This window comes from Colobus angolensis, unplaced genomic scaffold, assembly GCF_000951035.1.
Source record: "Colobus angolensis palliatus isolate OR3802 unplaced genomic scaffold, Cang.pa_1.0 Scaffold285, whole genome shotgun sequence".
Classification (NCBI taxonomy): domain Eukaryota; kingdom Metazoa; phylum Chordata; class Mammalia; order Primates; family Cercopithecidae; genus Colobus; species Colobus angolensis.
The window spans coordinates 410,099-435,561 of record NW_012116099.1 but is presented as its reverse complement, the minus strand read 5'-3'; the positions used below and the strand labels follow the sequence as shown (position 1 = coordinate 435,561).

The 25,463-nt window shown below is 39.0% G+C and overlaps 1 protein-coding gene across 2 annotated transcripts in view; it reads right to left on the bottom strand.

Annotated features, from left to right (window-relative positions):
• The window catches only part of PLCB4 (phospholipase C, beta 4), a 411,010-nt gene that overhangs the window by 166,268 nt on the left and 219,279 nt on the right, over positions 1–25,463 (bottom strand). For both annotated transcript variants that reach the window (XM_011948853.1, XM_011948852.1), the window contains exon 3: positions 12,524–12,622. In XM_011948853.1, the coding sequence (XP_011804243.1) occupies positions 12,524–12,607 (84 nt within the window). In that variant the 5' untranslated portion in view covers positions 12,608–12,622. The remainder of the gene's footprint in view (positions 1–12,523; positions 12,623–25,463) is intronic.

Here is a 25,463-nt window from a genome sequence, read left to right as displayed (position 1 = left end):
AAAAAAAAAAGACCTACTGAAAACAGGGTTGTGTTGAGGCTTAAGTGAAATAATGTTTAAATCAGAGGTACTGGAGCCAGAACCACTCCATCTTGATCAGGGCTGGGTAAAACGAGGCTGAGACCTACTGGGCTGCATTCCCAGGAGGTTAGGCATTACTAGTTACAGGACTAGAGAGGAGGTCAGCACAAGACCCAGGTTACAAAGACCCCACTGATAAAACAGGATGCAGTAAGGGAGCCGGCCAAAAGCTGCCAAAACTAGGATAGTTAGAAGAAAGTGACCTCTGGTTGTCTTCACTGCTCATTCTATGTTAATATTAATGCATTAGCATGCTAAAAGACAGTTTACAAATGCCATGGCAACGTCCAGAAGTTACTCTATATAGTCTAACAAGGGGAGGAACCCTCAGTTCCAGGAATTACCACCCCTTTCCTGGAAAACTCATGAATAATCCACCCCTTGTTTAGCATATGATCAAGAAATAACTATAAAAATAGCCAACCAGCATCTTTCAGGGCTGCTCTGTCTATGGAATAGTGATTCTTTTGTTTTTTTACTTTCTTAATAAACTTGCTTTCACTTTACTCTGTGGACTCACTTCTATTCTTTCTTGGGTGAGATCCAAGAATCCTCTCTCTCAGGGTCTAGATCAGGACCCTTTCCTGATCATTTATACCATTTGTCAAGTGCAAGTTCCAGCACCTACTGAGTGCTCAAAGTAGTAGTGATTTACGACTGTCCGTGCTAAAAAACACCTGTCATGATTAATTTTATGTGTCAACTTGACTGGGCTAAGGCTGATGGCTGATAAAATATTACTTCCGAGTGTGTCTGTGAAGCTGTTTCTGCATTTGAATTGATGCACTGAATAAAGAAGATCTGCCAAATACAGGAGGGCGTCATCCAATCCATGGAGAGCCTGAATCGAACAAAATGGTGGAGGAAGAATGAATTCATTCTCTCTTGATCTGGGACATTCATCTTATCCTGGCCTTTGGATACAGATGCCCCTGGTTCTTGGGCCTTTGGACTCAACTGACACTTACACACCATTGGCTCCCCTGGTTCTCTGGTCTTTCAGGTTTGAACTAGAACGGCCCTACTGTTTTTCCTAGGCCTCTAGCTTATAGACAGACGACAAAAGACTTCTCAGCCTTCATAATCGTGTGAGCCAATCCTTCATAATAAATCTCTTCCTACCTATATATCTCTATATATCTCATTGGCTCTGTTTCTCCGGAGAACCCTCACTAATACAGCACTCTCTCTAAAACAACCAAAGCAAGTAATGACAAAAATAATTCCTCAGAATTTTCAGGAACAGGGAATTCAGTGGATGAAATTGCACAGGTTTAAAGAAATGCAATTTTATCGCTTGAGAAGGGGCTTCAGAATTATTAACTTGATTTTTTAAAAAACATTTTTCTCCCTAGACTGCTCAACAGGAAAAAGTATTCACTTTTACAAGTGCTGTATATTTCATCTGACTGTTCATTTGTTCACACTTGAATGAACTCTATTAATTCAATGGCTACACCATATGCATTAACAGAGTGCAATTCCAAAGAGATGTGCAAAGAGAATGAAACCAGGATGTCCTTCGGGTCTCTTCACCACTAGCCTGATGATCTGTAAGACTGTACTCATCAACCCTAATTAAAAGGATGCCCTGGCCAACACCCTCCTGTTCACCTGTGGCCCACAGACACAGCTTGAGGTAGCTAATATTGAGCATTTTCCTCTTTACCCTGCAAGCTGAGAAGAAGCAATAGAGAATCAGTACCGTAATTTTGGCCACTGAGTTTAATTCTTTAGCATAGTACAGTAGTACTTGAGAGACCTAAGTAGATCCTCAGCTAGTTCCTCATGAAACTGCCTTTGCAAAAATTATATCAGTGAGAAAAATTAACACAGTTAGCTGAGCTAACCCACCTCCCATCTTGCCTTTTCCTTAATTATTCCTGGGCTTTTGGACCAAGGTAACTTTGGAAGACGTTTAGGCTACAGTTTAAATGATAATAAGCCTTGCGCAAAAACCGACCACTTTTGTTTGAGGGGAGGGCCTGAGTCCTGCTAAGGCGCAGACACATACGACTGTCAGCCATTATTCTGGAGGTTAGAAGATATGCAACGTCCCCAGTTATTTCTGCAAATAACATTGCTATTGTAGAACCTAAGATTGGCCTTTTGAGATATCTTTTCAGGCTTTCTTTTGCATGCCTCACACCCATGTCTCCACCTGGACCCACCTGGACTTGCCAACCCCACTCCTATGGCCCCAACCAGAAGCAATTCAGCATGATGTAATCCTTGCCCCATCCAATCAGCAGAAGCATAACCCCCTCCCCCACCTCCTCTTCCCCAAACTGCCTTTAAGAAAACCCCTAACCTAGCAGCTTTGGACCAGATGACTTGAGTACTAACTCATCTCCCATGTGGTGTGACTGGCCTTGTCTCTATTAAACTCTTTTTTTTTTTTCTTTTGAGACAGAGTCTTCCTCTGTTACTGTCACCTGGGCTGGAATGCAATAGCACAATCTGGGCTCACTGCAATCTATGTCCCGGGGTTCAAGTGATTCTCCTGCCTCAGCCGCCTGAGTAGCTGGGATTACAGGCACCTGCCACCATGCCCAGCTAATCTTTGTGTTTTTAGTAGAGGCAGAGTTTCACCATGTTGGCCAGGCTGGTCCCACTCCTGACCTCAAATGATCTGCCCATCTTTGCCTCGCAAAGTGTTGGGATTACAGGCGTGAGCCACTGCACCTGCCCAAACTCTTTCTTTACTACGATGCCGTATTCTTTCTTTGTGCAGCTGGCAGGGAGAACCCCTTGGTGCTTACACTTATATTTTAATTTAATTGCCCATATTGTTTCCATACTTTCTTCCACAAGCTCCTTGTAAATTTAGTGGGACCCCAGATTTCCTTGTCTAGTTTCCTAATGGATGCGTCTCACATCTTTCCATGAATAAGATGTCCTTCTTGCACCCTTGAAGCATGGATCTCAAGGATTACCACCTTCCATGAAACTGACCAAGGCACTATTTCATGGGGGAGCTGCTTCCATTCCTCCAAGAAATAGAATTGTCTTCTACTTTTGTGAAGAAATAAAAGCAAGCCCAAAGAAACTTCACAGAGAGGGAAGAGACAGGAAAATGAGAAGCGCAAGCCCCTGCTCCCCCGACCACAGAAATGAGAGCATCTTAGAAAAGAAAGGTGAGCCATCTGTTACGTATGCAGCAAAAGCTGATAAACTGATAAAATGATCTATCAAGATAAGGAAAGGAAATAAAGGATGACTAACTTAAAAATACAATACAGTAGTAAGAGAACATGAGGAGTAAAAATAATTACTTGAAACTAAAATTATTTCATTATTACCATTACCATCAAAACCAATTTGTTACTCATTTCTATGTGGCATTGTTTGTCTTCTAATCCAGGTGCCTGCTCATTTATTTACATATTATGTTCTATGGCTGCTACTGGGCTACAATGACAAAGTAAAGTAGCTGTAACAGAGGCTGCAGGACTAATAAAATCTAAACTATTTAATATGTGGTCCCTTACAGAAAAAGTATGCTGACCCAGCTCTATGACTTTTCAGTATGAGATGACCTACTCTACAAACCTTTCCTTAAAGGTCTCATGCTTGGATGACAATGAGCTCTGAGCTTTAGGGGCATGAGAGACCAGATAACATTATCAGCACTGTCATTTAAAAGGCTGGTCTAGAAGAAGGAACAGGCCTGAGTGTTTTGTTTTGTTTTGTTTTGTTTTGTTTGCAAAAACCTAGCTGATCTTTGCTTTTGGTGCTTTGGGTTGTTTTAGTGTTCAGGCCAACTGAGGTGGTGCTCAGATGCCTGGCCTTGGCTTTCTTCTCATATCAGGAAGAAGTCACACAGCTGTGCTGACAAGAAAGGTGACTGGCAGGTGTGTGCAGACTCGTAGAATCTTAAGGAAAACAACTGACATTCTTCGACCCGTCCACCTTAACATCCCTTATTTTTCTGGCACAGAGATGTTAAGAAAATTGCCCACGGAGACATAGTCAGGAAAAGGAAGGATGAAACCTCTAGCTCACCTTCCTTAAAGTCTTGGTCTTTTCCAACCTTTTGGACCCCGCCTACAAATCATCCTCTGTACGGCTGTCAGAGTAACTGTCTCCAAAATGTAAATCCGATCATGCCAGTCTCTTGAAAATGGCTTCCCATAGCAATCAGAATGAAATCCAAACACCTCTGCCTGGTCCTACACCATTTATTCTCATACTTAAGTGTGCACCAGACTTCCTTGAAGGGCTTGTTAATGCACATACGCCTGGGCCAGTTCCTGATTCGGTAGGTCCCTGGGATGGGCCTGAGAATGTGCATCTCTAATAAGGTTCTGGGTGGTGCTGATGATGCTGGCTGGGGGACCACACTTTGAGAGAACTACTGCGCCACATGAGGGGGCCTCTGCCTGCTTCTCAGAATTCCACCCTTACCACACCCTGCCCATGATGCTCACTCTACCCTTGGTGCTCTTCTTTTGACATGCCAAGACTACGTTTGCCTCAGGGCCTGGCATTTGCTGTTTCCATGTCGTGGAATGCTTTTCTCTTAGTTCTCGGCCAAACTGGCTTTTTTTTTTTTTTTTTTTTTTTTTTGACAGAGTCTCGCTCTGTTGCCCAGGCTGGAGTATAGTGGTGCAATTTCAGCTCATCGCAACCTCTGCCTCCCAGGTTCAAACGATTTTTGTGCCTTAGCTTTCCAAGTTGCTGGGACTACAGGTGTGCACCACCATGCCTGGCTAATTTTTACATTTTTAGTAGAGACGGGGTTTTGATATGTTGGCCAGGCTGGTCTCAAACTCCTGATCTCAGGTGATCTGTACGCCTCAGCCTCCCAAAGTGCTGGGATTATAGGTGTGAGCCATTGCGCCCAGCCAATCTAGTTCCTTCTTATCATTCAGCTACAACTTCAAATGTCACCTCCTGAATAGGGCCTGCTCTGACCACCCAACGCACAGCAATGTCCCCTCCCCTACTCCTCAGTGTCTGCCTGTCTCTCCAATCCTTCGATCACTCCTTTTAGTAACCTAATAGTATCGAACACTGCTGGAAACCATTCATTTCTATGCTTATTTGTTTATTGTTGGTCTTCTGCTGCTGGACCATACACTCCCAAAGGACTGAGACTTTGTCATGTTCATTGCTCTATCTCAGTCTTCTAGAACAGTGGTTCGCACCATGGATTAAGTTGTAATGAATGACTTTAAAACATTTCTGAATTGTTAAAGGGCCAACTGTACTCAAGATTGTTTATCATCATTAAGTTGCTATATAGGTTGTCGTAGCCTCATGATTCCAATATAATTCACATACAATATAGAGTGTGTGATAGACTCATATAAGTATACACATTTACAATCTTACCGCTAATTATAATTCAGAATATTCTGTCAGAGATACTTTTTCTTCACCATCTCTACTAAAAATACAAAACCTAGCCAGGCATGGTGGCACATGCTTGTAATCCCAGATACTCGGGAGACTCAGGCAGGAGGCAGAGGTTGCAGGGAGCCGAGATCATGCCATTGCACTCCAGCTTGGGTGACAAGAGCGAAATTCCATCTCAAAAAAAAAAAAAAAAATTCCTCTATCCTGAGGAATGCAGTATCACCCACATGAGAGGGTGAGTGAAGGAAGCCCATGACTGTGAGGGTCTTGGGGTCCTCATTCTTTCATCCCATCCCATCAGGCAGCAACAACCCCCCTGAGAGAGGAGGACTGAAAGAGGAAGATGCGCCCACGTGTTCGTCCTCTTGGATCATTTATTATGTTGTTCCCTTTCTGTGCAATGTATTTTTAGCTAGTATTAATGTGATTATATACAAAATGCTTCTTAGGTACTACAGAAGGTATCGCTTTTGCTTTTGGTTCTTCGTCATTTCAGAAAGAAACAATATACATGCATCCATATATGTACCCCCTTCTCTGGCATTCCCTCCACCTTGCATCAGAGCTGTCCAGTTCCTGTGCTAGAAATTCCAACCTCATCTACAATTATTCTCTCACATCTTCTACATCTACCAGGTTAGAAAAATATTCTCATTTATTCCTGTACTCGAAATCCTCCCTTATTTCTCCATATGTATGACTGACTGTCCATTAAGTCCTTCAAGTCCAACACTACCCCCTAGACCACTCCCACAAGGAATCCAGCCACATCCACTTGTCACTGGTCATCCAGAACTGACCACTGCCCTGCTGAAACCCCATCAAAGGTTCCCCAGAGCTTTCAGAATCAAATGCCAATGTCCTGGGCTGGAAAGTAAACCCATTGATGGTGTGGACACTGGCCGTCTCTGTGCCTTCACCCCTGTACTCCACCGCCCTACCCTCTGCCCTACCTGGACAATCCCCTTACCCCTCAATAGAATGTGCTGTCATATTCATGCCTTTGCAGAAGCCCTGGCCTCTCCCTTCTTCTTAGCTGTGCTTTGAGTGGTTGACTGACTCACCTATCAAGACTCAGCCTGAAAGGGGCCTCCTCACTGAGGCTTCTGGCGTCAGTCCCCCAGCCCTGTTGCCCCTTCCTCTCCTCTCACACCACAAGGTTCTCATCACAATATGCAAGTGGAACAAAGTGGACGGTGAGAGTGAAAGGGCTTCAGGGGCCACATGCTGAAAGCCTGGAGTTTAAAACTGAGAAGCCCAGCCAGTGGTGTTGGCGGTATAGCGGTGAGAACAGCTGCTGTCCAAACTATGAAGCCAGTACTTACTGCAGTGCATAATAAAGTGGCACCAACATGTTTCTGTTCTGTATGTCCAACTCGAATAGAGACAGGAGCTTAAGAAAACATGACTCACGGCAAGACAGCCAGCAACTAAAGCAATTATCCACGATGAACATGCAGAAATTGGTTTCTTGGGATAAAAACACAGCAATTTAACTCCATTTAACACATTTTCACTATTTTTTCTCCCTCAACTCCAATTTGAAATTATTTTACTTTTGGTTTGTGGTTGGCTACTTTTATACTTTAAATCATATATGTAACCCTCTATTGTACATCAACTATCAACCTTCCCTCTTGCTAAGAATATTAAGCCTCTGGCCTTTCCTCTGTTTCTCCAAGTTCCTTCTAATTTCCAGCATCTGTCTGGCACCCTTACTTTAAATAAAGGTAACAGCTTTTTTGTTAGGCTTGGTCAAAAATAATTAAATGTTTTGTCTACCTTTAGGTTGATTACGAAAGTTGAAAAACTAATATTATTATGATTATTATCATTTAGATGACTCTGTAAGTATCTTTTAGTGTAAATACAGGTATATCTGGACACTGTTTTATAATTTAGTTTAAATTATCTAAAGCTTAAAAATAATATACAAAGATGGCTATCCCTCTTTTCATTGTAACATCAAAGCATGATTGAAGAGGCATACCTAAGAATGATTTACTTCTATAGAAAAATGTATTTTTGGTTTGATCTACTATTTACTGTTGTTTAGGACCTAGATTCTTTGAAGTTTAATAGATAGCATTTTTCTGCTGTTATTCTATAGTGATGTAGATGACTTGTGTCCAGTAGAAAAAGGCAAATCTATAATAGGTTATAGTTTTATTGCCTTACAGGACATTAGCCAGTTTTGTATCTAATTTTGACAAAACTTATTTCACTTTTCTTTTCCTTTCCTTTCCTATGTAAAACTCTCTTCCTCAAGTGCTCTTGGAACTAGCTTTATCATCCTGTTAATGTCCTCACTGATTAGTTAAATATATCTTTTAATCAAAATACTTTATATGAGGCTTGTGTTTTTAAGTCTTAAAAATCGTATTCAGAAAGCACTTTGCTTTTCTGATGAACAACCTGCGGGGTGTAGGCTGCTTGAGCTTTTCTGAGCTTCATGGTGTGGTTGCTCACAATTTGATTTCAGAACCACCTTGGAAAGAGGCCAAAGTCAACCTGTCCCACTGTGCCTGACTTTAGGTTTGTATTGACCCAGCACTTTGATATTCCTTTGATCCTGACACCTGCAATAATTGTCTGTTTTCCTCCACTGTGTGTGTGTGTGTGTGTGTGTGTGTGCACGTGTGTATAGGGTGGAAGGTGGGGAGGCTAGTATAAAGACCAAGAAGACCAAGACTTTGCTAGAAAAAGGGACTCCATCTAGGCAGCTTGACTCAGATACAAGAAAGTTCCATGGGCAAGAAGAAGGGGTAGCCCAAGCTGGGATTTATGATGTGGGAAAGACGAGGCCAGTGGCTGAGGTGAGTCATCTATAAAACATTTGAACCCCTGCTCTGGCTGCCACTAAGAAAGACTGGCTGATGAATTCTGTAGATTCCAATGGAATATACTGAGAATGTTTCTTAGTGTCGAGAAACATCAAGAAAGGAGAAAGGAATTTTTAAATCTGGTTATAGTTTGAGTTGATTGTCTATGCTATCCAATAAGAAAGCCACTAGGCCCACGTACCTATATAAATTTGAATTTAAATTATGTAAGATTAAAAACTTAAGTCCCTCAGTCCTAGTAGTCACATTTCAAGTGCTGAACAGCCACATGTGGCTGCCATAACAGCAACACAAATGTAGACCATTTCTATCACTGTGGAAAGTCCTGTTGGTGAACACTTATCGATGATGGCAGTCTTTTTCTTAAGAATAAAGCTCTTTTTATATTTTGTTTGTTTTAAGGACATACTTTGACTTTCAGGACATACTTTGACTTTCAGGCTTATGCAAAAGGGAAGATATCAGGAGAGTCTGGGTGGGAGAGTTTCAGGTGGAAAGGGAGCCAAACAGCTCAGGATGAGAAGGGACTTGAATTTTGAAGTTTTCTTCTTTAGATTGAGAGAGAGAAAATGTTTAACAGTTAAGAAAAAAGCATCTGGAAAAGTGAAAAAGGACTCTGAGTGCGATTAAAATAAAATAAAGGAAACAGGAACATACATCTTTATGGAGGAGAGGAACAAAGAAGAAAAAAGAGAGACACCCCTGGCCGGGCTGGCTAATGAAATTTATTCAGCGTGATCTTCGATTTTTAATCTTAAAGTTGTCCTGGTGTGTGACGCAATTCTCCTCTGCTGCCACTAAATCTTCAGTAAAATGTCTACTTTATACAACATCCTTCTGTTTCTGGGATTTGATGTTAAAATGGATTTGGGGAAGGAAACAAATTAGAGTAGTCAACAGTCCTGGAAAGTGAATGGTAACGAAGCATTTGAGGACATAAGTCATCACCAAGAGTGGGTAAGCACCTAGGAATTCTAGGAAAGACTGGGAAGGCCCTGATCTGACAGGGAATGGGTTCTACAGATCTTTAATGTGGATATTATAGGAAAGTCAGGGGGTTGGTTTAGTTAAAGATATCTGGGTTGCATGTATTTTTAAAAGCACTGCTATTTCTCTCCTCCACAAGAGACGAATCTCTATTTTAAAGATTTAATGTTAAGCATCACTTAGGAAACAAAATACATTTTGCATTTAAGTAATGTGTAAGCCAAGTAAAGTTAGAGAAGTACAGAATTAGAAGTGTCATGGCAATACAATCAGATGCTACAACACAGCCTACCACTTAGGTCATTTGTAAAAATCTGGCTGCTTCAAAAATAAATCCTCAGTAATGCAGAAATAATAAAATAAACTTTAAATGCATTTGCACTTACTACATTTATTGACTATTTTTAAAACAGTGGCTTACTCACTGTTTAAGATACCTCTCTGCTCCTTTTATTTATTTTTTTTGAGACACAGTGTCACTCTGTCACCCAGGCTGGAGTGCGGGGGCATGATCTCGGCTCACTGCAACCTCTGCCTCTTGAGTTCAAGGGATTCTCCTGCCTCAGCCTCCCAAGTAGCTGGGACTACAGGCATGTGCCACCATGCCTGGCTAATTTTTTTTAGTAGAAACGGGGTTTCACTGCATTAGCCAGGATGGTCTCAATCTCCAGACCTAGTCATCTGCCCACCTCGGCCTCCCAAAGTGCTGGGATTACAAGCGTGAGCCACTGAGCCCAGCTGCTTTCTTTAAACAAATACAAGGAATATAATTTTATTTTTGCTGCTATTTGAGTTCATGATGATAACATTAGTTATCATATGGTGCTGACAGCATTTACGCCCCTTCACAAAAGGTACCTTTGCTATGACACTTTAGGGATGCTTGGGTTTTGTTTCTCTAATTCTTGTTCCTCCCACTGGCTTTCAGCTGTAATCCCTCATCGCTGTTCATGTACCAACCATAGAAACGAACCTTTTCTGGTTACACTTTATTGCCTTAAATGTTTTCATGGCTCTGGCTCTAAAGAACTGAGTCTTATAGGAGTGGGAAATAATTTTTTTTTTAAGCAGTCTGTCATCCAGCTTGAAATATTCGTTGGCTTTGTAGTTTGGTATGTTATCATGAAGACACATGTTTATTTTATAAAGTTAAAACGTTTTTGCTCAAAATCCTAGTAAAATAGCACTTGAAAGAGTTGAAAGCTTAGTTACATTGTATTTAATACTTGTTCAAGGGTTCTTTTCTTCTAACTTTGCCTAGTTTGCAGAGGAATCCAGAGGAAAAGCAAATGCCTTTAGAAGCACTGGTGATCAGTATTTCCCAATATGAGCTGTGATGATTAACAACCAAAAAATCACAAGAAATAAAAAGGATTCAAATGAATCTCTGGTTCATCAAATCACATTTCACTTTTGTCAAGTACTTTATTCTCCAATAGCTTTTCCTTACATAACAGTATGAGATATACTGAACCAATGACTGCATGTAATCTCTTCAAAATTACCTTCTCTGAATTATTAGTCTGAATTGGAATCAACTGGATCTAAAATCATTTTAGATGCTAGACATCTACAAAGAGTTTGGTCCCTGGACAGAAAAAGATAAGTAAAATATGATCCTTGACTTCAAGAAACTCAGAGTACAGTTTGAGAGAAAGAAACATTAAATAAAATGTGAAGGCAGTGTAAAATATGCAAGGGTAGGTCAGTGGTGGCAAAAAATAAGTTATTGCCTCTTATTGAATGGGTCAAGGAAGGTATCACAGAAGTGGAGATTTCTTATCTGGGTTCTGAGAGGAGAGGAGTTCACCAATCAAACCAGTCGGAACAAATGCATTTCAGGAAGAGGGAGTAGCATAAACAAACCATGTAGTAGAATAGCTTATGGGGGAAACTGTAAGTGGTTTGCTATAGTTGAAGTATATGGTGTATGTTGGAAACCGGAGAGAAATGAACGTGAGGTAATTAAGCAGGAGCCAAATTATAGAAGACCTTGCATTTCATTCTGTGAACTTCCCTTTATGCTACAATGGGAAGTGATGGAAGCATTTTAAACACAGGAGAAATGGGATCTGCTTTATATTTTTAAAATATTACTCTATGATCTCAACCATGGGAGAGAGAAAAAAAGAAAAACAAATATGAAAAAAGACTAGAAGCAAACTGCAAAAGAATGAACACTGCTTGTCTCTGGATGGCAGAATATTATTGTTTCATCTTATAGCAGAATGCATTTCACTGTTATTTCAATTTCAGACATATGAACAGTCATCACTTCAATATTTTAATTCAAACAAGGAATAGTGACCATGTTTAGGTCCATCCTTAGCATTCACAATTTTATTTACTGAAAAAGTGACTAGCCTGTAAATCTAGAGAGTACTATGATACACCCTGCAGAAAAATCAAGTCAACAAGTATTAAGCTATGTCAGCTCACAGAAGACCTAGTTTCCGCATCTGACAATCTTGGCCTCTGGGAAGATCAGTGAATTAGCCACTTCAGACATTTCATTGATTTTGAAATAACCAACTCTGACTCTAAATGAAGTTTTAATACATTTTACATTCAACTTTGCGGTAAAGGAAACATCAATTTCATTATACACTCCTTCCAAAGTCACCTCAAATTCAAGTACAACAGAAGAAAAATCATGCATTTACAATGCAAATGAGGCTTTAATTCACCTACCCAGCCATTCTGAACAGATTGGTGGCCCAAAGCCCCTGCTCTATAGAAAGTCTGGAGTCATCACCACCTTGCAAGGGCACAGACAATAAATGATAGAATCAGAGACATGCAAAGCTTTGGTCAAAATGGTTTGTATCAATGAAATGAACAAAGCAATGACTGGCACAAAGTTCAATCACGATTACATTTATAACACATACAAAGTTATATGTAGAAAGACTGCCAAAAGCACTGCATTAAGCAAAAACTGTTACTACATAAAACCCATCTGTAAACTGAGAATATTAATAGCAACAACCTCATAAGGTTTTTGTAAAAAATTTAAAAAATCACACACATAAAATGTTTAGAAGGTCATCTGGCACATAGCGAGCACTCAAAAATCTATGTTATCATTATCATTATTACTCTATCTCATAACTTGCTTCTTTTCAACAACTCCAACCTATAAATCCTAAAGATGTTCTTACTTATGTCAAAGAATATTTACTCAATACTATAATTGAAACTTAATAATTATTAGAATGTTTTGAGAGAAAAGATTAATAACACTTATTTACCTCTTCGTATCTGTCAAAAACTGCTCCTTCTTGCAAAAAGGAAGGAACTTCTTTCTGCCAGTTAAATTCATAAGGTTTGGCCATGATTATATTCAAGACCTAAAAATGAAAAAGAGTAGCTCATTAGTATATAAAATGAAAAAACAATTGAGGATGGTTAATCACTTTGCATTTCTGTGTTTACGGAAGCTTTTCTTCAAATATGTGGAATACAGTTTTTTCTTCTTCCCTTTGTCTGACCTCCAACTTGCTTTCTTTTCTCTAAACCTGGAGATATCATAATCAAGAAATACCAGAGGTGATCATTTGGGAAGTTTCCATTCTCTCCAAATCCTACAAAATAACAAGATGTGTGTATATATATATTTAAATCTGAAGGCACCAGATAAAATAAGGAAACCATAGACCAAAATCAATACATAAGAGAGGTCTGCTGTAAATAGCTAAGGGCACTATAGGCTTGAAGGTGAACATATGGGCAGGAGGAGCCCACAGGGTATAAGTTGCAGAATCACGTAGGCATAGAATTTTTTATAGCTCTTGGTCATCACTTTAGCCCTCTCTTAGGCTCTCTTTCCCCTACCTCGTTGTTCCTCACCTCTTGGGCCACACGGAGAACAAGAGAATGTCTGGTTTTGAGACAGCCAGCTCATAGGGGGGTCCCTGAAGAAACTCCAACCAGCCTGCCCACTGAGGTAGGCCTCGGGATGTTCACAATGCTTGTAGCAGAGAGGAGCCTGGCCTCTCCTCCTTCTGTGTGGAACTTGGAATTCCAATGGCCGGGCAGGAAGCCCTCTAGCAGGGATTCTGGGCTTGTAAGAGTCCCTGATGCCACCTTTTCTCCCTTTTTAACCCAGTGAAACCCTGTCTTACTCACCATTTAAATTGTCTGTGAGCTTGAATTTTCGTGGCCGTGGGACAAAGAACCCCGTTTTTAGCTGAACTAAGGAAAAGTCCTGCAACAGTTTTATCATAGACAGTGAGTAGGACATTTAAAGAGAAGCTAGGCACTGTTCAGGGTGGCTCCCTGCAACTAGGAAGAACTCAGCATTCCTTTTACCCATCCTTGTTGGCAACATGGTATGTATATGATAACTACAACCCAAACATCTTGCATGAGCATACAACAAAGAGTCACCAAATAGTTAAGCAATGCAAAAAACATGGAAGAACACCAAACACAGCAAGTAAAACTTACACCCAAGGAAAGACAGTGACCAGGAAAAACACGACCTGACTTCAGCATACTGATTTTTTTCAGAGGGAAGACAGAGTATATCCTGTTCCTAAAATATAATTAACCACAGATACTAGAAATTTAAAACAAGATTGTTGAAATAAAACTTAATAGATGAGCTGAATTGTAAAGAAAACTCAGATGAAGTGTTGAGCCAAGGAATTCTTAAAAATGCAACACCAGGCCGGGCGCGGTGGCTCACGCCTATAATCCCAGCACTTTGGGAGGCCGAGCGGGGTGGATTACCTGAGGTCAGGAGTTCAAGACCAGCCTGGCCAACACGGCAAAACCCTGTCTCTAACAAAAAAGTACAAAATTAGCTGGGCGTGATGGTGGGCACCTGTAATCCCAGCTACTCAGGAGGCTGAGGCAGGGAGAATTGCTTGAACCCAGGAGGCGGAGGTTGCAGTGAACAAAGATGGCATCACTGCACTCCAGCCTGGGTGTCAGAGTGAGACTCCATCTCCAAAAAAGAATAAATAATAATAATAAAAAGCAACATCAAAAGAAATAGCATTCATGAGAGATACAGAAAATAGAAAGGAAAGGTTTAACAACCTTATGGGGAGATAATGGAGGGATGGAAATAAAGTAACAGTAGAAGAACGTTTCTGAAATCTGAATATTTGAGTCCTCAAAGTGAAAAAATCTGCTCATTCCATGTAGTATAAATGGGGGGAAAAGATATACACCCCCAAATATACCTCATGGTGACACTGAAGACACAAAATATGCAGAAATTATGAAATCTCTCAAAGATGCAGGAAGAGAAAAGATAATCTAGAGGTAAAATGACAATAAGACTGCTATCAGATACATCATCCACAACACTAAATGCAGTAAGACAGTTTTACAGTTCTGAGAAAAATAATTTTGGATTTAAAATTCTATGTTCAATACTGTTTCAACTTTTAGGAGAAATATGTAGTTATTTACAGACTTGTAAGTAATCAGAAAGATTTAGCGATCTACTCTGAAAAGTTTAATGCATTATATACTCTGTCAGGGGAAAATAAATATAGAGAAAGAGATATGGGAAATAATGTTAAGAAAAATAAAGTAAAAAGAAACAATAGGCTTACTCTTAAGTCTTATTGTACTATGCCAAAAAAGTAAAAAAGAAAAAATAAATTTAAAAATTAGCCAACCCAAATCCTAGGTTATATCAATATATGAGTTGTGGTCAGTGAGGTGGTTGGAGGAAGAAAGTTTGAGACAAAGGGAAGTAAAACCATTTTGGGAGGGGAACAGAGATACTAAAAACTCTAGACATTAGTAGGAAAATAGGAGTTTAAATATGGGTGCTATGAATTTAAGAGTTATCCTATAGAAAATTAAAATTAAAAAATATAACTTCCAAATGATTAGCAGGGGAGAAATAGCAAAAGAAATTTGAGCCTCTTTTAAAAAGTAAGCAGATAAAGAATGGAGAGAAGACAGGAACATATTATAAGTAGAAAACACAAAATAAAATGACACATCACTAAGCACAGTAAATAAGAATTGGTTAAATTCACTTATAAAACAGGTTTTCAGACTAGGTAAAATTATGGTTGTTTACAGAAATATTTTGAAAACTATCTAAGAAGTTTGAAAATGCAGGGATGAAAGAAGATACCATGGGCACATGCTAAGAAAAAAAGAAAACAGGTATAACAATGATATGAGACAAAACAGACTTCAAGAGAAAAAGCAAAGACAGTAATAATACATCATATTAACTGCCATTAATATTTAAGCATGTGACCATACAGCATCAAAACATTTGAAAATTGACAAAATACAAGGAGAAATTAGCAAAGTCACAAACAGGAGACAATGATTCTCAGAAATTAACAGAAGAAGAAGACAAAGAAGAATCTTGAAGATCTGAATATCATACTTCATAATTTAGTACAAACAACTTAAATAACTCAAGGTAACATAATTTAAATAACAGTACTTAATGAGCTTTATTCTCTCTCTTAATATATTTATTCTCTCTCTAAGTATATTATTTTTTTTCTTTCCCTCCTTTGCACCCTGGCTACCCACACACATGTGACAATCTCAAAATCTGATCACGATTAGGCCCTAGAGGAAATTTCAGCATTTTTCAACAGGCAGAAAATATGGTGGTCATGCTCATTGACAACAACAAGGAAATGTATAAATTAATGACAGAGAGTGTACAACATCTATATACATGGAAATTAAACATTCATACCCACACACACACATACATACACCCCTAAATCATCCTTGAGTTAAGCAGAAATTATAAACTTTTTAGAAAGAAAAGATGAGAGCATTACAAACCAAAACCTAGATACGTAATATGTACCCTCCCCCCAAAAATTAGTAAAACAATGATGAGTAAAAGCAAAAGTTAACTGTTTTCTGTTGGATATATATTTGGCAAATACTGAGAGCAAGAGTGAGAGACATAGAGAGAGGGAGATTGAGGTGGGGGCAGAAGGGAGGATGAGGAGGAGGAGGAGGTGGCTGCAGCACAAACTCACAACATTTACAATGAAAAGTGGGATATAATTAAAGAAGGAGAATGTGAGCATTCTAAGAGAATACTGTGTATAACTTTAATCAGAATATTTTAAAAGCTAAACAAAGTACATATCTTTCAAAGTTAAAATACGTTTGGCTTAAACGTAAAACTAAAAATGGAATTTTAGTTTTTTGAGGAACTAAATGATCCAGCAATCCCATTTCTGGGTATTTACTGGAAAGATTTGAAATCAGTAGGTCAAAGAGATATCTGCACTCCCATGTTCAATGCAGCACTACTCACAATATCCAAGTTATGGAATCAGCCCAAGTATGCAACAACAAATGAATGCATAGAGAAAATGTGGCGTATTATACAAAGTGAATTCAGCCTTAAAAAAGGGAAGAAATTCTGTCATTTGTGACAACATGGATGGAACAGGAGAACATTATACTAAGTGAAATAAGCCAGATACAGAAAGACAAACATACATGTGCTCACTTATATGTGGAATATATAACAGTTGAACTCATAAAAGCAGAGAGTAGAACTGTGGTGACCAAAGGATGAGGGTAGGGGGAACGTGGAGATGATAATCAAAGGATACAAAGCCTTCTATCAGTTACACAGAAGAAATAAGTTTGACTTTGAAACCTTTTGCATAGCTTGGTGAATACGTCATGTATGTACACACATAACCACACAGCTTCTACCCAAGGAGCTTAGAAACAAGCTTCCGAGGTAGATGATGTGCATTCATGCCTTCTATGCTATAAAACAGATCTGCAGAGAAAAATAGACCCACAGACCCCCTCTTAATAACCAACTACAGACAGCTAAGTGCTAGCTTGAAAAATAGATTAAAAAACAACATGGTGACCACCCCAGTTTGCCAGGCTGTGAAGAATGGTAGGCAAAACATCTCTTTCTGCAGGATTGTATGTGTTCTACGATTGTCTCACTCCTGACAACCATCCCTTTTAATTTGTCTCTTTGGTTTCATTTTAAATCAACACGAGGCTTATGGATACAAAAAGTTTATATCAAAAATAAAAACAAACAAACAAAAGCTGTTTACGGTTTGCATCATCTTTCACTGGTTTAACTCTGGTTCTCCTAGCATCAACATAAGTACCCAGTGTATGATGTTTCGCTACTATTCTTAACTAGTAAAATATTCATCTCTACCTTGGGTACTAATTTCATCACAATAGTCTCATTACATGAAGAACTTTGAGGGTGAAGGAGGCTGATGGAAGGAGGAGGGTAATTTTGACCTTAATCTCTTCTGCAGTAGAGGTGAAAGTTCATTTCATTGTTTATTCCTTCAGAGCACTGGGGTTCAGAACAAGGTAAGTGGTACTCTGGCAAAATGATGTTGGAGTATCCTGAATGTTCTCAATCTTAAACTAGTGGCTGTGGTCGAGGCTGTTCTTTGTGCTATCTGTGGAAAACTTCCTAGGGCCTGGCATCAGGGACACTAGCTGGCTTATTTTACATACATGGCACAATGATGACCTACAGACTAGAAAATGTTGACCCAGCCAATCGTGTTTGACAACAGTTTGATCCAGATAATTGATTTTTAAATGGGAACAAATGAAGGTACACATTATCGTCCCAGTGACTGCAGAGAATGTTAAAGGGACAGTTACTTCTTTTTAAAAGAGGGGAGGAACTGGCCACCTTATAACTACATTGTTATTGCAATTATCTCAAATCCCCACCCACAGCCAACTAGTTTTTTTTTAAAAAAAAAAAAAAGGCTTTGATTGTACCATGCCAAAAGTGCCTCTTCTCAAATTCTCTAGCTTGCCTTCCAAGGCCTCATTTACAAGATATTTCAAGGTTTAATTGTCTCTTCCACCTTCTAGAATGGCATCACCTCACCATCCAGAGCCCACAGGAAAGGATCCACCTTCTCCTTGAGGAACACGGGAAGTGAAAGAGAATTTACATTGTCAAAGAATAGACAGCCCAAAACCTCTTGCAGTGTAAACACATTGAGCAGTTACTGGAAGGAAGCCAGAAGGCTTTTAAATAGTTGCATTGTTTCTAAATCCTCGTGCAACTGGATCGGATTAGCTATTGCACTGGGGCAGAGGAAAAACTCTCTGGACTGCAGAGACTTTGGAAGCTGGGGACAAGAAAGAAGGGGAGTCCTAGAAGGTCTTGTTCCAGAACAAGTGGCAAAAGCTCCTTCTAAAGACGACAATGAGAAACTGGCAGAGTTAGGAGGAACACAAGGGGGCTGACGTGGGCTATTGAGGGACCAAATATTCAAGTAGGACATGTGTATTACCCACAAAGATGGCCTTCCATCCATTTGGTTGGGGTGAACCAAGGAAGAGATTTGGCTTTCTTAGCCTACTTGGTTTTCTTAGCCTACTGTGTCCTGAGTCTTTAAACCTGCTGTCTTGTCTTCCTTGCTAGAGCTATAAGGTGGTCTTCAGGAATTACCAGACCACCTATCTCAGATGTGCTGGATCAACTGTAGAGTCATCACTGCTCACCCTCCCTCACCACCACCCCCACCCTAGACCAGTTTAGGTCAATACTTCCACAAGGAATTTTTTGTCTCTGGACATGTGCCTCATGTTCTGGTATAGAGTGAACAGAGGGCAGTATGTAAAACCAGGTATATCTAAGGTACCCGGGTATGGTAGGCTGAATAAACGGCCTCCAAAAGATACCTACCTCCTAATTGCTGCAACTCGTGAATATTACCTTACAGGGCAAAAAGGGACTTAGCATATGAGATTAAGTGAAAGATCTTGAGATGGGGAGATTATTCTGCATCATCCAGGTGGGCCCTAAATGTCCTTATAAAAGGGAAGCAGGGGAAGTTTTGACACAAGCAGAAGAGGAGGAGGCAATGTGACTACGGAGGCAGAGATTGGTGTGATGTAGCCACAGTTCAGAAGAGTTGGCAGCCACCAGAAGGTGAAATAGGCCAGGAATGGGTTCTTCACCATAGCCTGGAGGAAATGTGCCCCTGAAAATACCTTGATGTCAGACTTCTGGCCTCCAGAGCTGTGACAGCATAAATTTCTGTTACTTTCAGCTACTAGTTTGTGCTAATTTTTTATAGTAGCCCAGAAAATGCATATATTGGGCCCCCTGAAGCTGAACATCTTTCTTAAAAGAACTAAAAAGTTGACAAATAAATTTGGAATGCAGTAGAGACTGCTCTGATTTGAAGGGAATGGTCATTCAACATATGTGTGTTCAACTGAATCATCAGAGGAAGACAGAAAGAAAAGTACAGAATAAACATCATCTAGAAATGAATTCAGATCATTCTTGTACTTCTGTTTCAAAGCCCGTTTGAGGACTAATGACATTACTTCTGCATACTCTTCCCCGGGTTCCAAATGTCTTGTAACAAATTTGCATCTTAGCAATAAATACAAACTTCAAATCCTGCAGCTCCCCAGAAGCCAAACAAGGTATTCTTCACTTTTTATTCCTATCTGTGAAAAAATGAATTCATCTGAAAAAGCATTTGCTTCTACTTGTAACATATAGCTTTCAAGTGAATAAATGGACCATGACTCAGTTATAAATTTTATCAAGTGTAACTTTTAACTTCAACCTTACGACAAAAAAATTTTCCAGAACAAATTAATCCCTTCCCCATCCAACCATACAAATCCCATTAAACCAAATAACCCATGACCTTAAATGACCTGATGATGGCACAACCAAGGTTGTTTTCCAGAACATAGAGAGTTGAGATAAATTTCCACTGACCAAAAGTAAATTAGCTGAATCTATCACGAGTATTTCAGTGCCTTGCTCTTCAATCTTCAAATAAGACATCCTTATATTTCTAAAAACAGATCAACAAGCTGTCATCAGATCATCCAGGGCTTTTAAATAAATGGCTTTACCTCAAGTAAGAATCTAATTTGACATTAATATATTGTATCATTAGTGATAACTTTCCCCATTTGCAAAAATACCTCCATTTTTATTAAGTCATTAAATAACCTTTTCAAAAATATACAAAGAGTACAGGATGAAAAATATGATAATATGCAATGCTGTTGAGGGATGGGTGAAGGCATTCTTGTTTATCTGGTGAAAAAGAATTTTGTAATACATTTCTATAGCCTTGAAATATCCATACTCTTTTATCTAGTAATTCTACCAGTAGGATGTATCCTATGTAAATGTGTACAAAATCTATGTACAAGAATACTGTTGTACTGTTTATGGTAGAAAAATATTGGTCTTACATAAACACCACTAAGCAATTGATTAAATACACCCTAGTACTTAAATACTGTACCTGTTAAAACTAGTACTTTAAAGGAATAGTCATTTGCTTAACAATAGCAAATTTAGGAGAGTTTCTAAAAATATTCACAACTCTTGTGAAGCAAACACAAATGCTGTCAACATACAGTTAAGAAAATAAACAACCACAGGCTATAAAACTGCATGAGAGTCTGATCCAAACTTTTATGTTATATATTATATACATATTGCTTACATATGCACACTGTTTTACAATGGGAAAGACTAGCAAGACATATCAAAACAAACAGTAGTTTCATCTAGCTGATGCAATTTTAGGTAATTTTCTTTTCTTTAATACTTTCCTGTATGTTAAAATATTCATAGTGACTATAATTTTTATATTCCAGAAAAAATAGTTTCTAAAGCAAATGGAGGATAGAATTTTAAAACTTGTTTCTTTTCATATAAATTAGTCTTAAAATAATGTCTATGTTTTCTAGCAGAAATCTTGGCAAGAACAAATAAGAGGAAAAGATAAATACATAAAGCTGTAAAACGCTGTCCTTCCCTTTCAGAATTTAAAACCTTCACTGTACAATGGGAGCCTTCACACATCCCAGTTATGACTGAACCTTATTCATTACTTAGTAAGGAGTTATTTAATATACTGACTAAAATGAATGTTAACTGAAACCTCTGCAATACTTATATTTGGGAAAAAACTGATTGTGATGGTAGTGGAATTAGTCTTTAATGAATTCTGGGCTACAAGAAATCTATGGCCTTTGCTATGATTTATCTATTATAAAGTATCACACGATTAAAAACAATTTCCTGGAGTGTATTAAAAAAAACACAAATTGCACAGGAATAAAATACAAACAGAAAGCAAGCATTCACTATTTGTCCCTGCCTCTCGTACTTTAATATTAAGCATAATTGAGCATCAAGTATAACTTCCTTAAAATTTAATAATTAAAAATAGATGAATAAAAACATTAAAGTGTATTGCCTTTATACATTCATTAGGCGACATTTGTTATCGTGCTACAGGTTCCCTTATATCAAGATTTGACAAAACATGTCTAAAATATGCTTAGTCACCTGGGGTAGAGATCCAGGTTTATAAATGTATTAGGTGATGTTTGTGATCACGTTATAGGTTTCAATCTATCAGGATTTTACAAAACATGTCTAAAATATGCTTAGTCGCCTGGAGTATTTAGAGATCCAGCTTAATTTAAATATAATGAATAACTGTCAATATATTCTAGGGAAGAAAAAGTAATATCTTTCCTCATTCATCACAAAATTCATGGCTGAGACCCTCTACAACAAAAGACAGATTAACAAGACAGACATACAAATTTATTTAATGTAAGTTTTACGTGACAAAGGAGACTTCAGAAACAAAGACAGAAGCAGAGATAACTGTATAGTTCTATGTTTAGTTCTGATAAAGAGTGGATAGTCATATAGAAGCACGATTAGACAAAAGTGGTTATGATATAATGGTCATGAACTGGGGGGAACTAAGAAGTCTCTTTAGATTCTTCTTGGCATCTTTGTGTTATCATTTCTTTCCTCCAGGTATAAAGTAGGATACCTGCTGTCACATGAAGGTGTCTCAGGAAAGAAGGTCAGGGATTGACCTTCCAGCTTCTGCAGTTTTCTCAATTTCCTTTAGCTCAAAATACTCAGTATGTCAAGGTGCCATGTTTTCAGGTATTGTGTTTTGAGCCCTGGCAATTTAATTCAATCTGCAATAATCAGTTTTCAAAGAAATTAGAATACAATGAAGGAAGTACAACAGCTTCCTAAGAGAAGAACTGAGTTGTTTCAAAAGATTGCTTGGATGTTGGTTGTTTGCCTGCTGCAATTCCCTTGGAAATGACATCTGAGTTCCTACGCCAGTCCTTCAAAATCCTCTAGAACATGTCAAGGAGCTGAAATTGTATTAAAAGTACATAGTTGTCCATGACTGAGGTTTTCCAGCCTGATAATCCCTTGCCATTCACCTTTAGATTGGTGCAGGCCAGGCTCAAGCTAGGGAGCAATAATGGTACAGCAGAGCTCAGTGGCAGAAGTGGAACCTATCTACACGTGATGTCCTCTGAGGGGTCATGTTCTTAAGTGCGTAGTAAGTCCACCCCTGGCTTAACAATATTTTGATCTTTCAGAAACAGAAGATAGTTTGTATATTAATCTTTCTAAAATTTCAATAGGTTTCTGGAGAACAGGTGGTGTTTGGTTACATGAATAAGTTCTTCAGTGGTGATTACTGAGATTTTGTGCACCCATCACCCAAGCAGCGTACACTGTACCCAATGTGTAATCTTTTATCCCTCACCCCACTCTGACCCTTTCCCTTGAGTCCCCAAAGTCCACCATATTATTGTTATCCCTTTGTATCTTCATAGCTTGGCTCACACTTATGAGTGAGAACATGTGTACATACATATTAATCATTTTTATAGTAGTGAATTATAGAAGTGACTGCTAGAAAGAAATTTTTTGATAGGATGCAAGATATATCAACCTTTAGGAAAAAAAAAAAAAATATATATATATATAGTATGTGTGGTGGGGGGATACAGAAGCCTGAGGAAAGGAATGTATAATCTAACTGGGTTTTTCTCTTTCATAAATAACAAATCTATTTTAATAGAATTTGGTTTTGACATATCATAAATATGCTCCAGAGTAAAAGTCATCTTCTTTCTTATCTTTTATGTCTCTGAAATAAAGTACTTCTGTTCTTACTAAGGGGCAGCAAAGAGCAAAGGGTATTTTATTGCTACTGAGAATTTAACATAAACAGAGTTAACATGATCAGCCCTAAAGAATATAAAAGTTCTGAGAAATAAGAGGATTAGGCCATCCTGGGATACTTGTAAATGAAAGACTGTATAGTAAGGGTTTTTTCCCTCTCTCAGAAGTAGAACTTGTCACTGTTTTCAAGGACAGAACTAACAGAATACATGGTAGATGTCTATACTTTACCATGCAGAAAAGTAACAACTTCTCCCTTAGTAGGAGGTGGTAGCCATATGCAACAATTTTCAGGGATAATTCAGCCCTTTTTGCTCTAACAGTAGTAGTTCTGAGAAGGTCTGGGAAAATAGAAAACAAAAGGGCAACATGCACAAAATAAGTACAGTTTTAGGTAGAGGTCACAGATTATTCCATACTGGTCTCTCCTGGATTTTTCAAGATGTTCTTAACCCAGGGCTCCCTGGTCACAGAGGACCCCTGTCTTTAAAAAGTCCTGGGGTTCCAGAGTGGGGACCATGAGAATGGAGGCTTAGGCTGACCTCTTCTTCAGCTTAAGTTTCTTTTTCACAGGAATACACTTTGAGTTATTTCTGTTTAGCCAAGATGGGAACTCAAGCTGGGAGCATAGGGGAAAGACTAGAGAATCTTTAGGTCCCTGCATTTGCCTTAGATTATTGGTTCTTAAAGTATGGTACCCTGACAGCAAACATCACCTGGGACTTCTTAGAAATGCAAAATCTTTAGCCCCATCCAGACCTAAATCAGAAACTCTGTGGGTGGGGTCCAGGAAACCACGGGCCATCCAGCTAGTCAGGTGATTCCAATGTAAGCTAAAGTTTGAGAAAACAGCCTTAGATCAAGTCTCCAGCAAAAAGGAAAAAAGGGGGAAGAGGAAAATGGTCTTTAAATCTTTATCCAGCCCAGCCCAATTTACCAGGAAAAGAGGCTGGCTAAGTATTTGGAACTAAAGCGTGGGTAAGTAAGAAGGACAGACCTAGACAGTCTAGAATGCATACTTTTCTCAGGAAGTCCATGGAAAACTGAGCTTACGGAGATTCTGAAGGCCAGTACTTGCTTTCCATCCAAGACCAAGCGTAGATACTGAGGGCTTGAAGTAAATGAGTAATTTTCTCAACCATTTTTTTTTCAAGCCTCATCCTTAAGAGTTAAGTAAGAAGAAGCCAGTTAAGAATGACAAGCAACTTGAGGAAAGTAAATAAAGGGTGACTGAGTCATAACCAAACACTCAGCCAACACAACATCCCTTTAATCTGCAATGCAGACTTTGCAGCCACTTAAATAACTTCAAGCAGTTACCTCTTTTGGCCCAAACCGTTATGCTCCGTGTTAACTACAAGCTATGAATGCTAATATTTCTCCTAAGAACTCAGCAAAAAAAAATTGGGTAAGAGTCACCCAGCAAATTCCTTTAAGTTTAAGGAACTGCAACTGACAAATGACCTGAAGAGAAAGATCATGTTAAAACACAAGGATTCCAGAAGAAATGTGCCCTCCGCCGTACTGGAAAGCAGCATCTTGCCTCACTGCCTTTCCCTTTACATTCTCCTCTCCGGATTCATCGAAATTGATTCCTTGCCCCCAGTACTGAGCATTTTGCACATTTCTCTTTTCTTCTCGTTTACTAACTTACTGGTTATTTACTCCCCTAAACTTACTGGTTATTATTTAGAGAAACTGGATCAGGCACCACTCTGTATTTTCACTTAAGCACCTTGTACTTCCCCTCTTGGAAAAACTCACCACCCTACACGGTAAACAGCTATTTGTTTATCTGTATCATCACTATATGATGACTTCTGTGAAGGCTGGGGCCTTTTTTGCTACTATAGTGTCCAGTATACAGCAGTAAACAATGAATGGATGAAAGAATGAATATATGAATATCTTACTATGTGGAGGTGCTCCCAACGAACCCTCAAAACAAATCAAGGCAGAAAGGACAATAGACTGTTCTCTTACACAGACACACACTTTATCTTTCCCTTCCTCCCTTCCTCCCTCCCTTCCTTCCTTCCTTCCTTCCTTCCTCTCTTTATCTCTTTCTCACAGAGTCTCTCTCTGTCACCCAGGCTGGAGTGCAGTGACTTCTTTCCTTCCTTCCCTCCCCTCCTTCCTTCCTTCCTTCCTTCCTTCCTTCCTTCCTTCCTTCCTTCCTTCTTCCTTTTCTTCCCTCCCTCCCT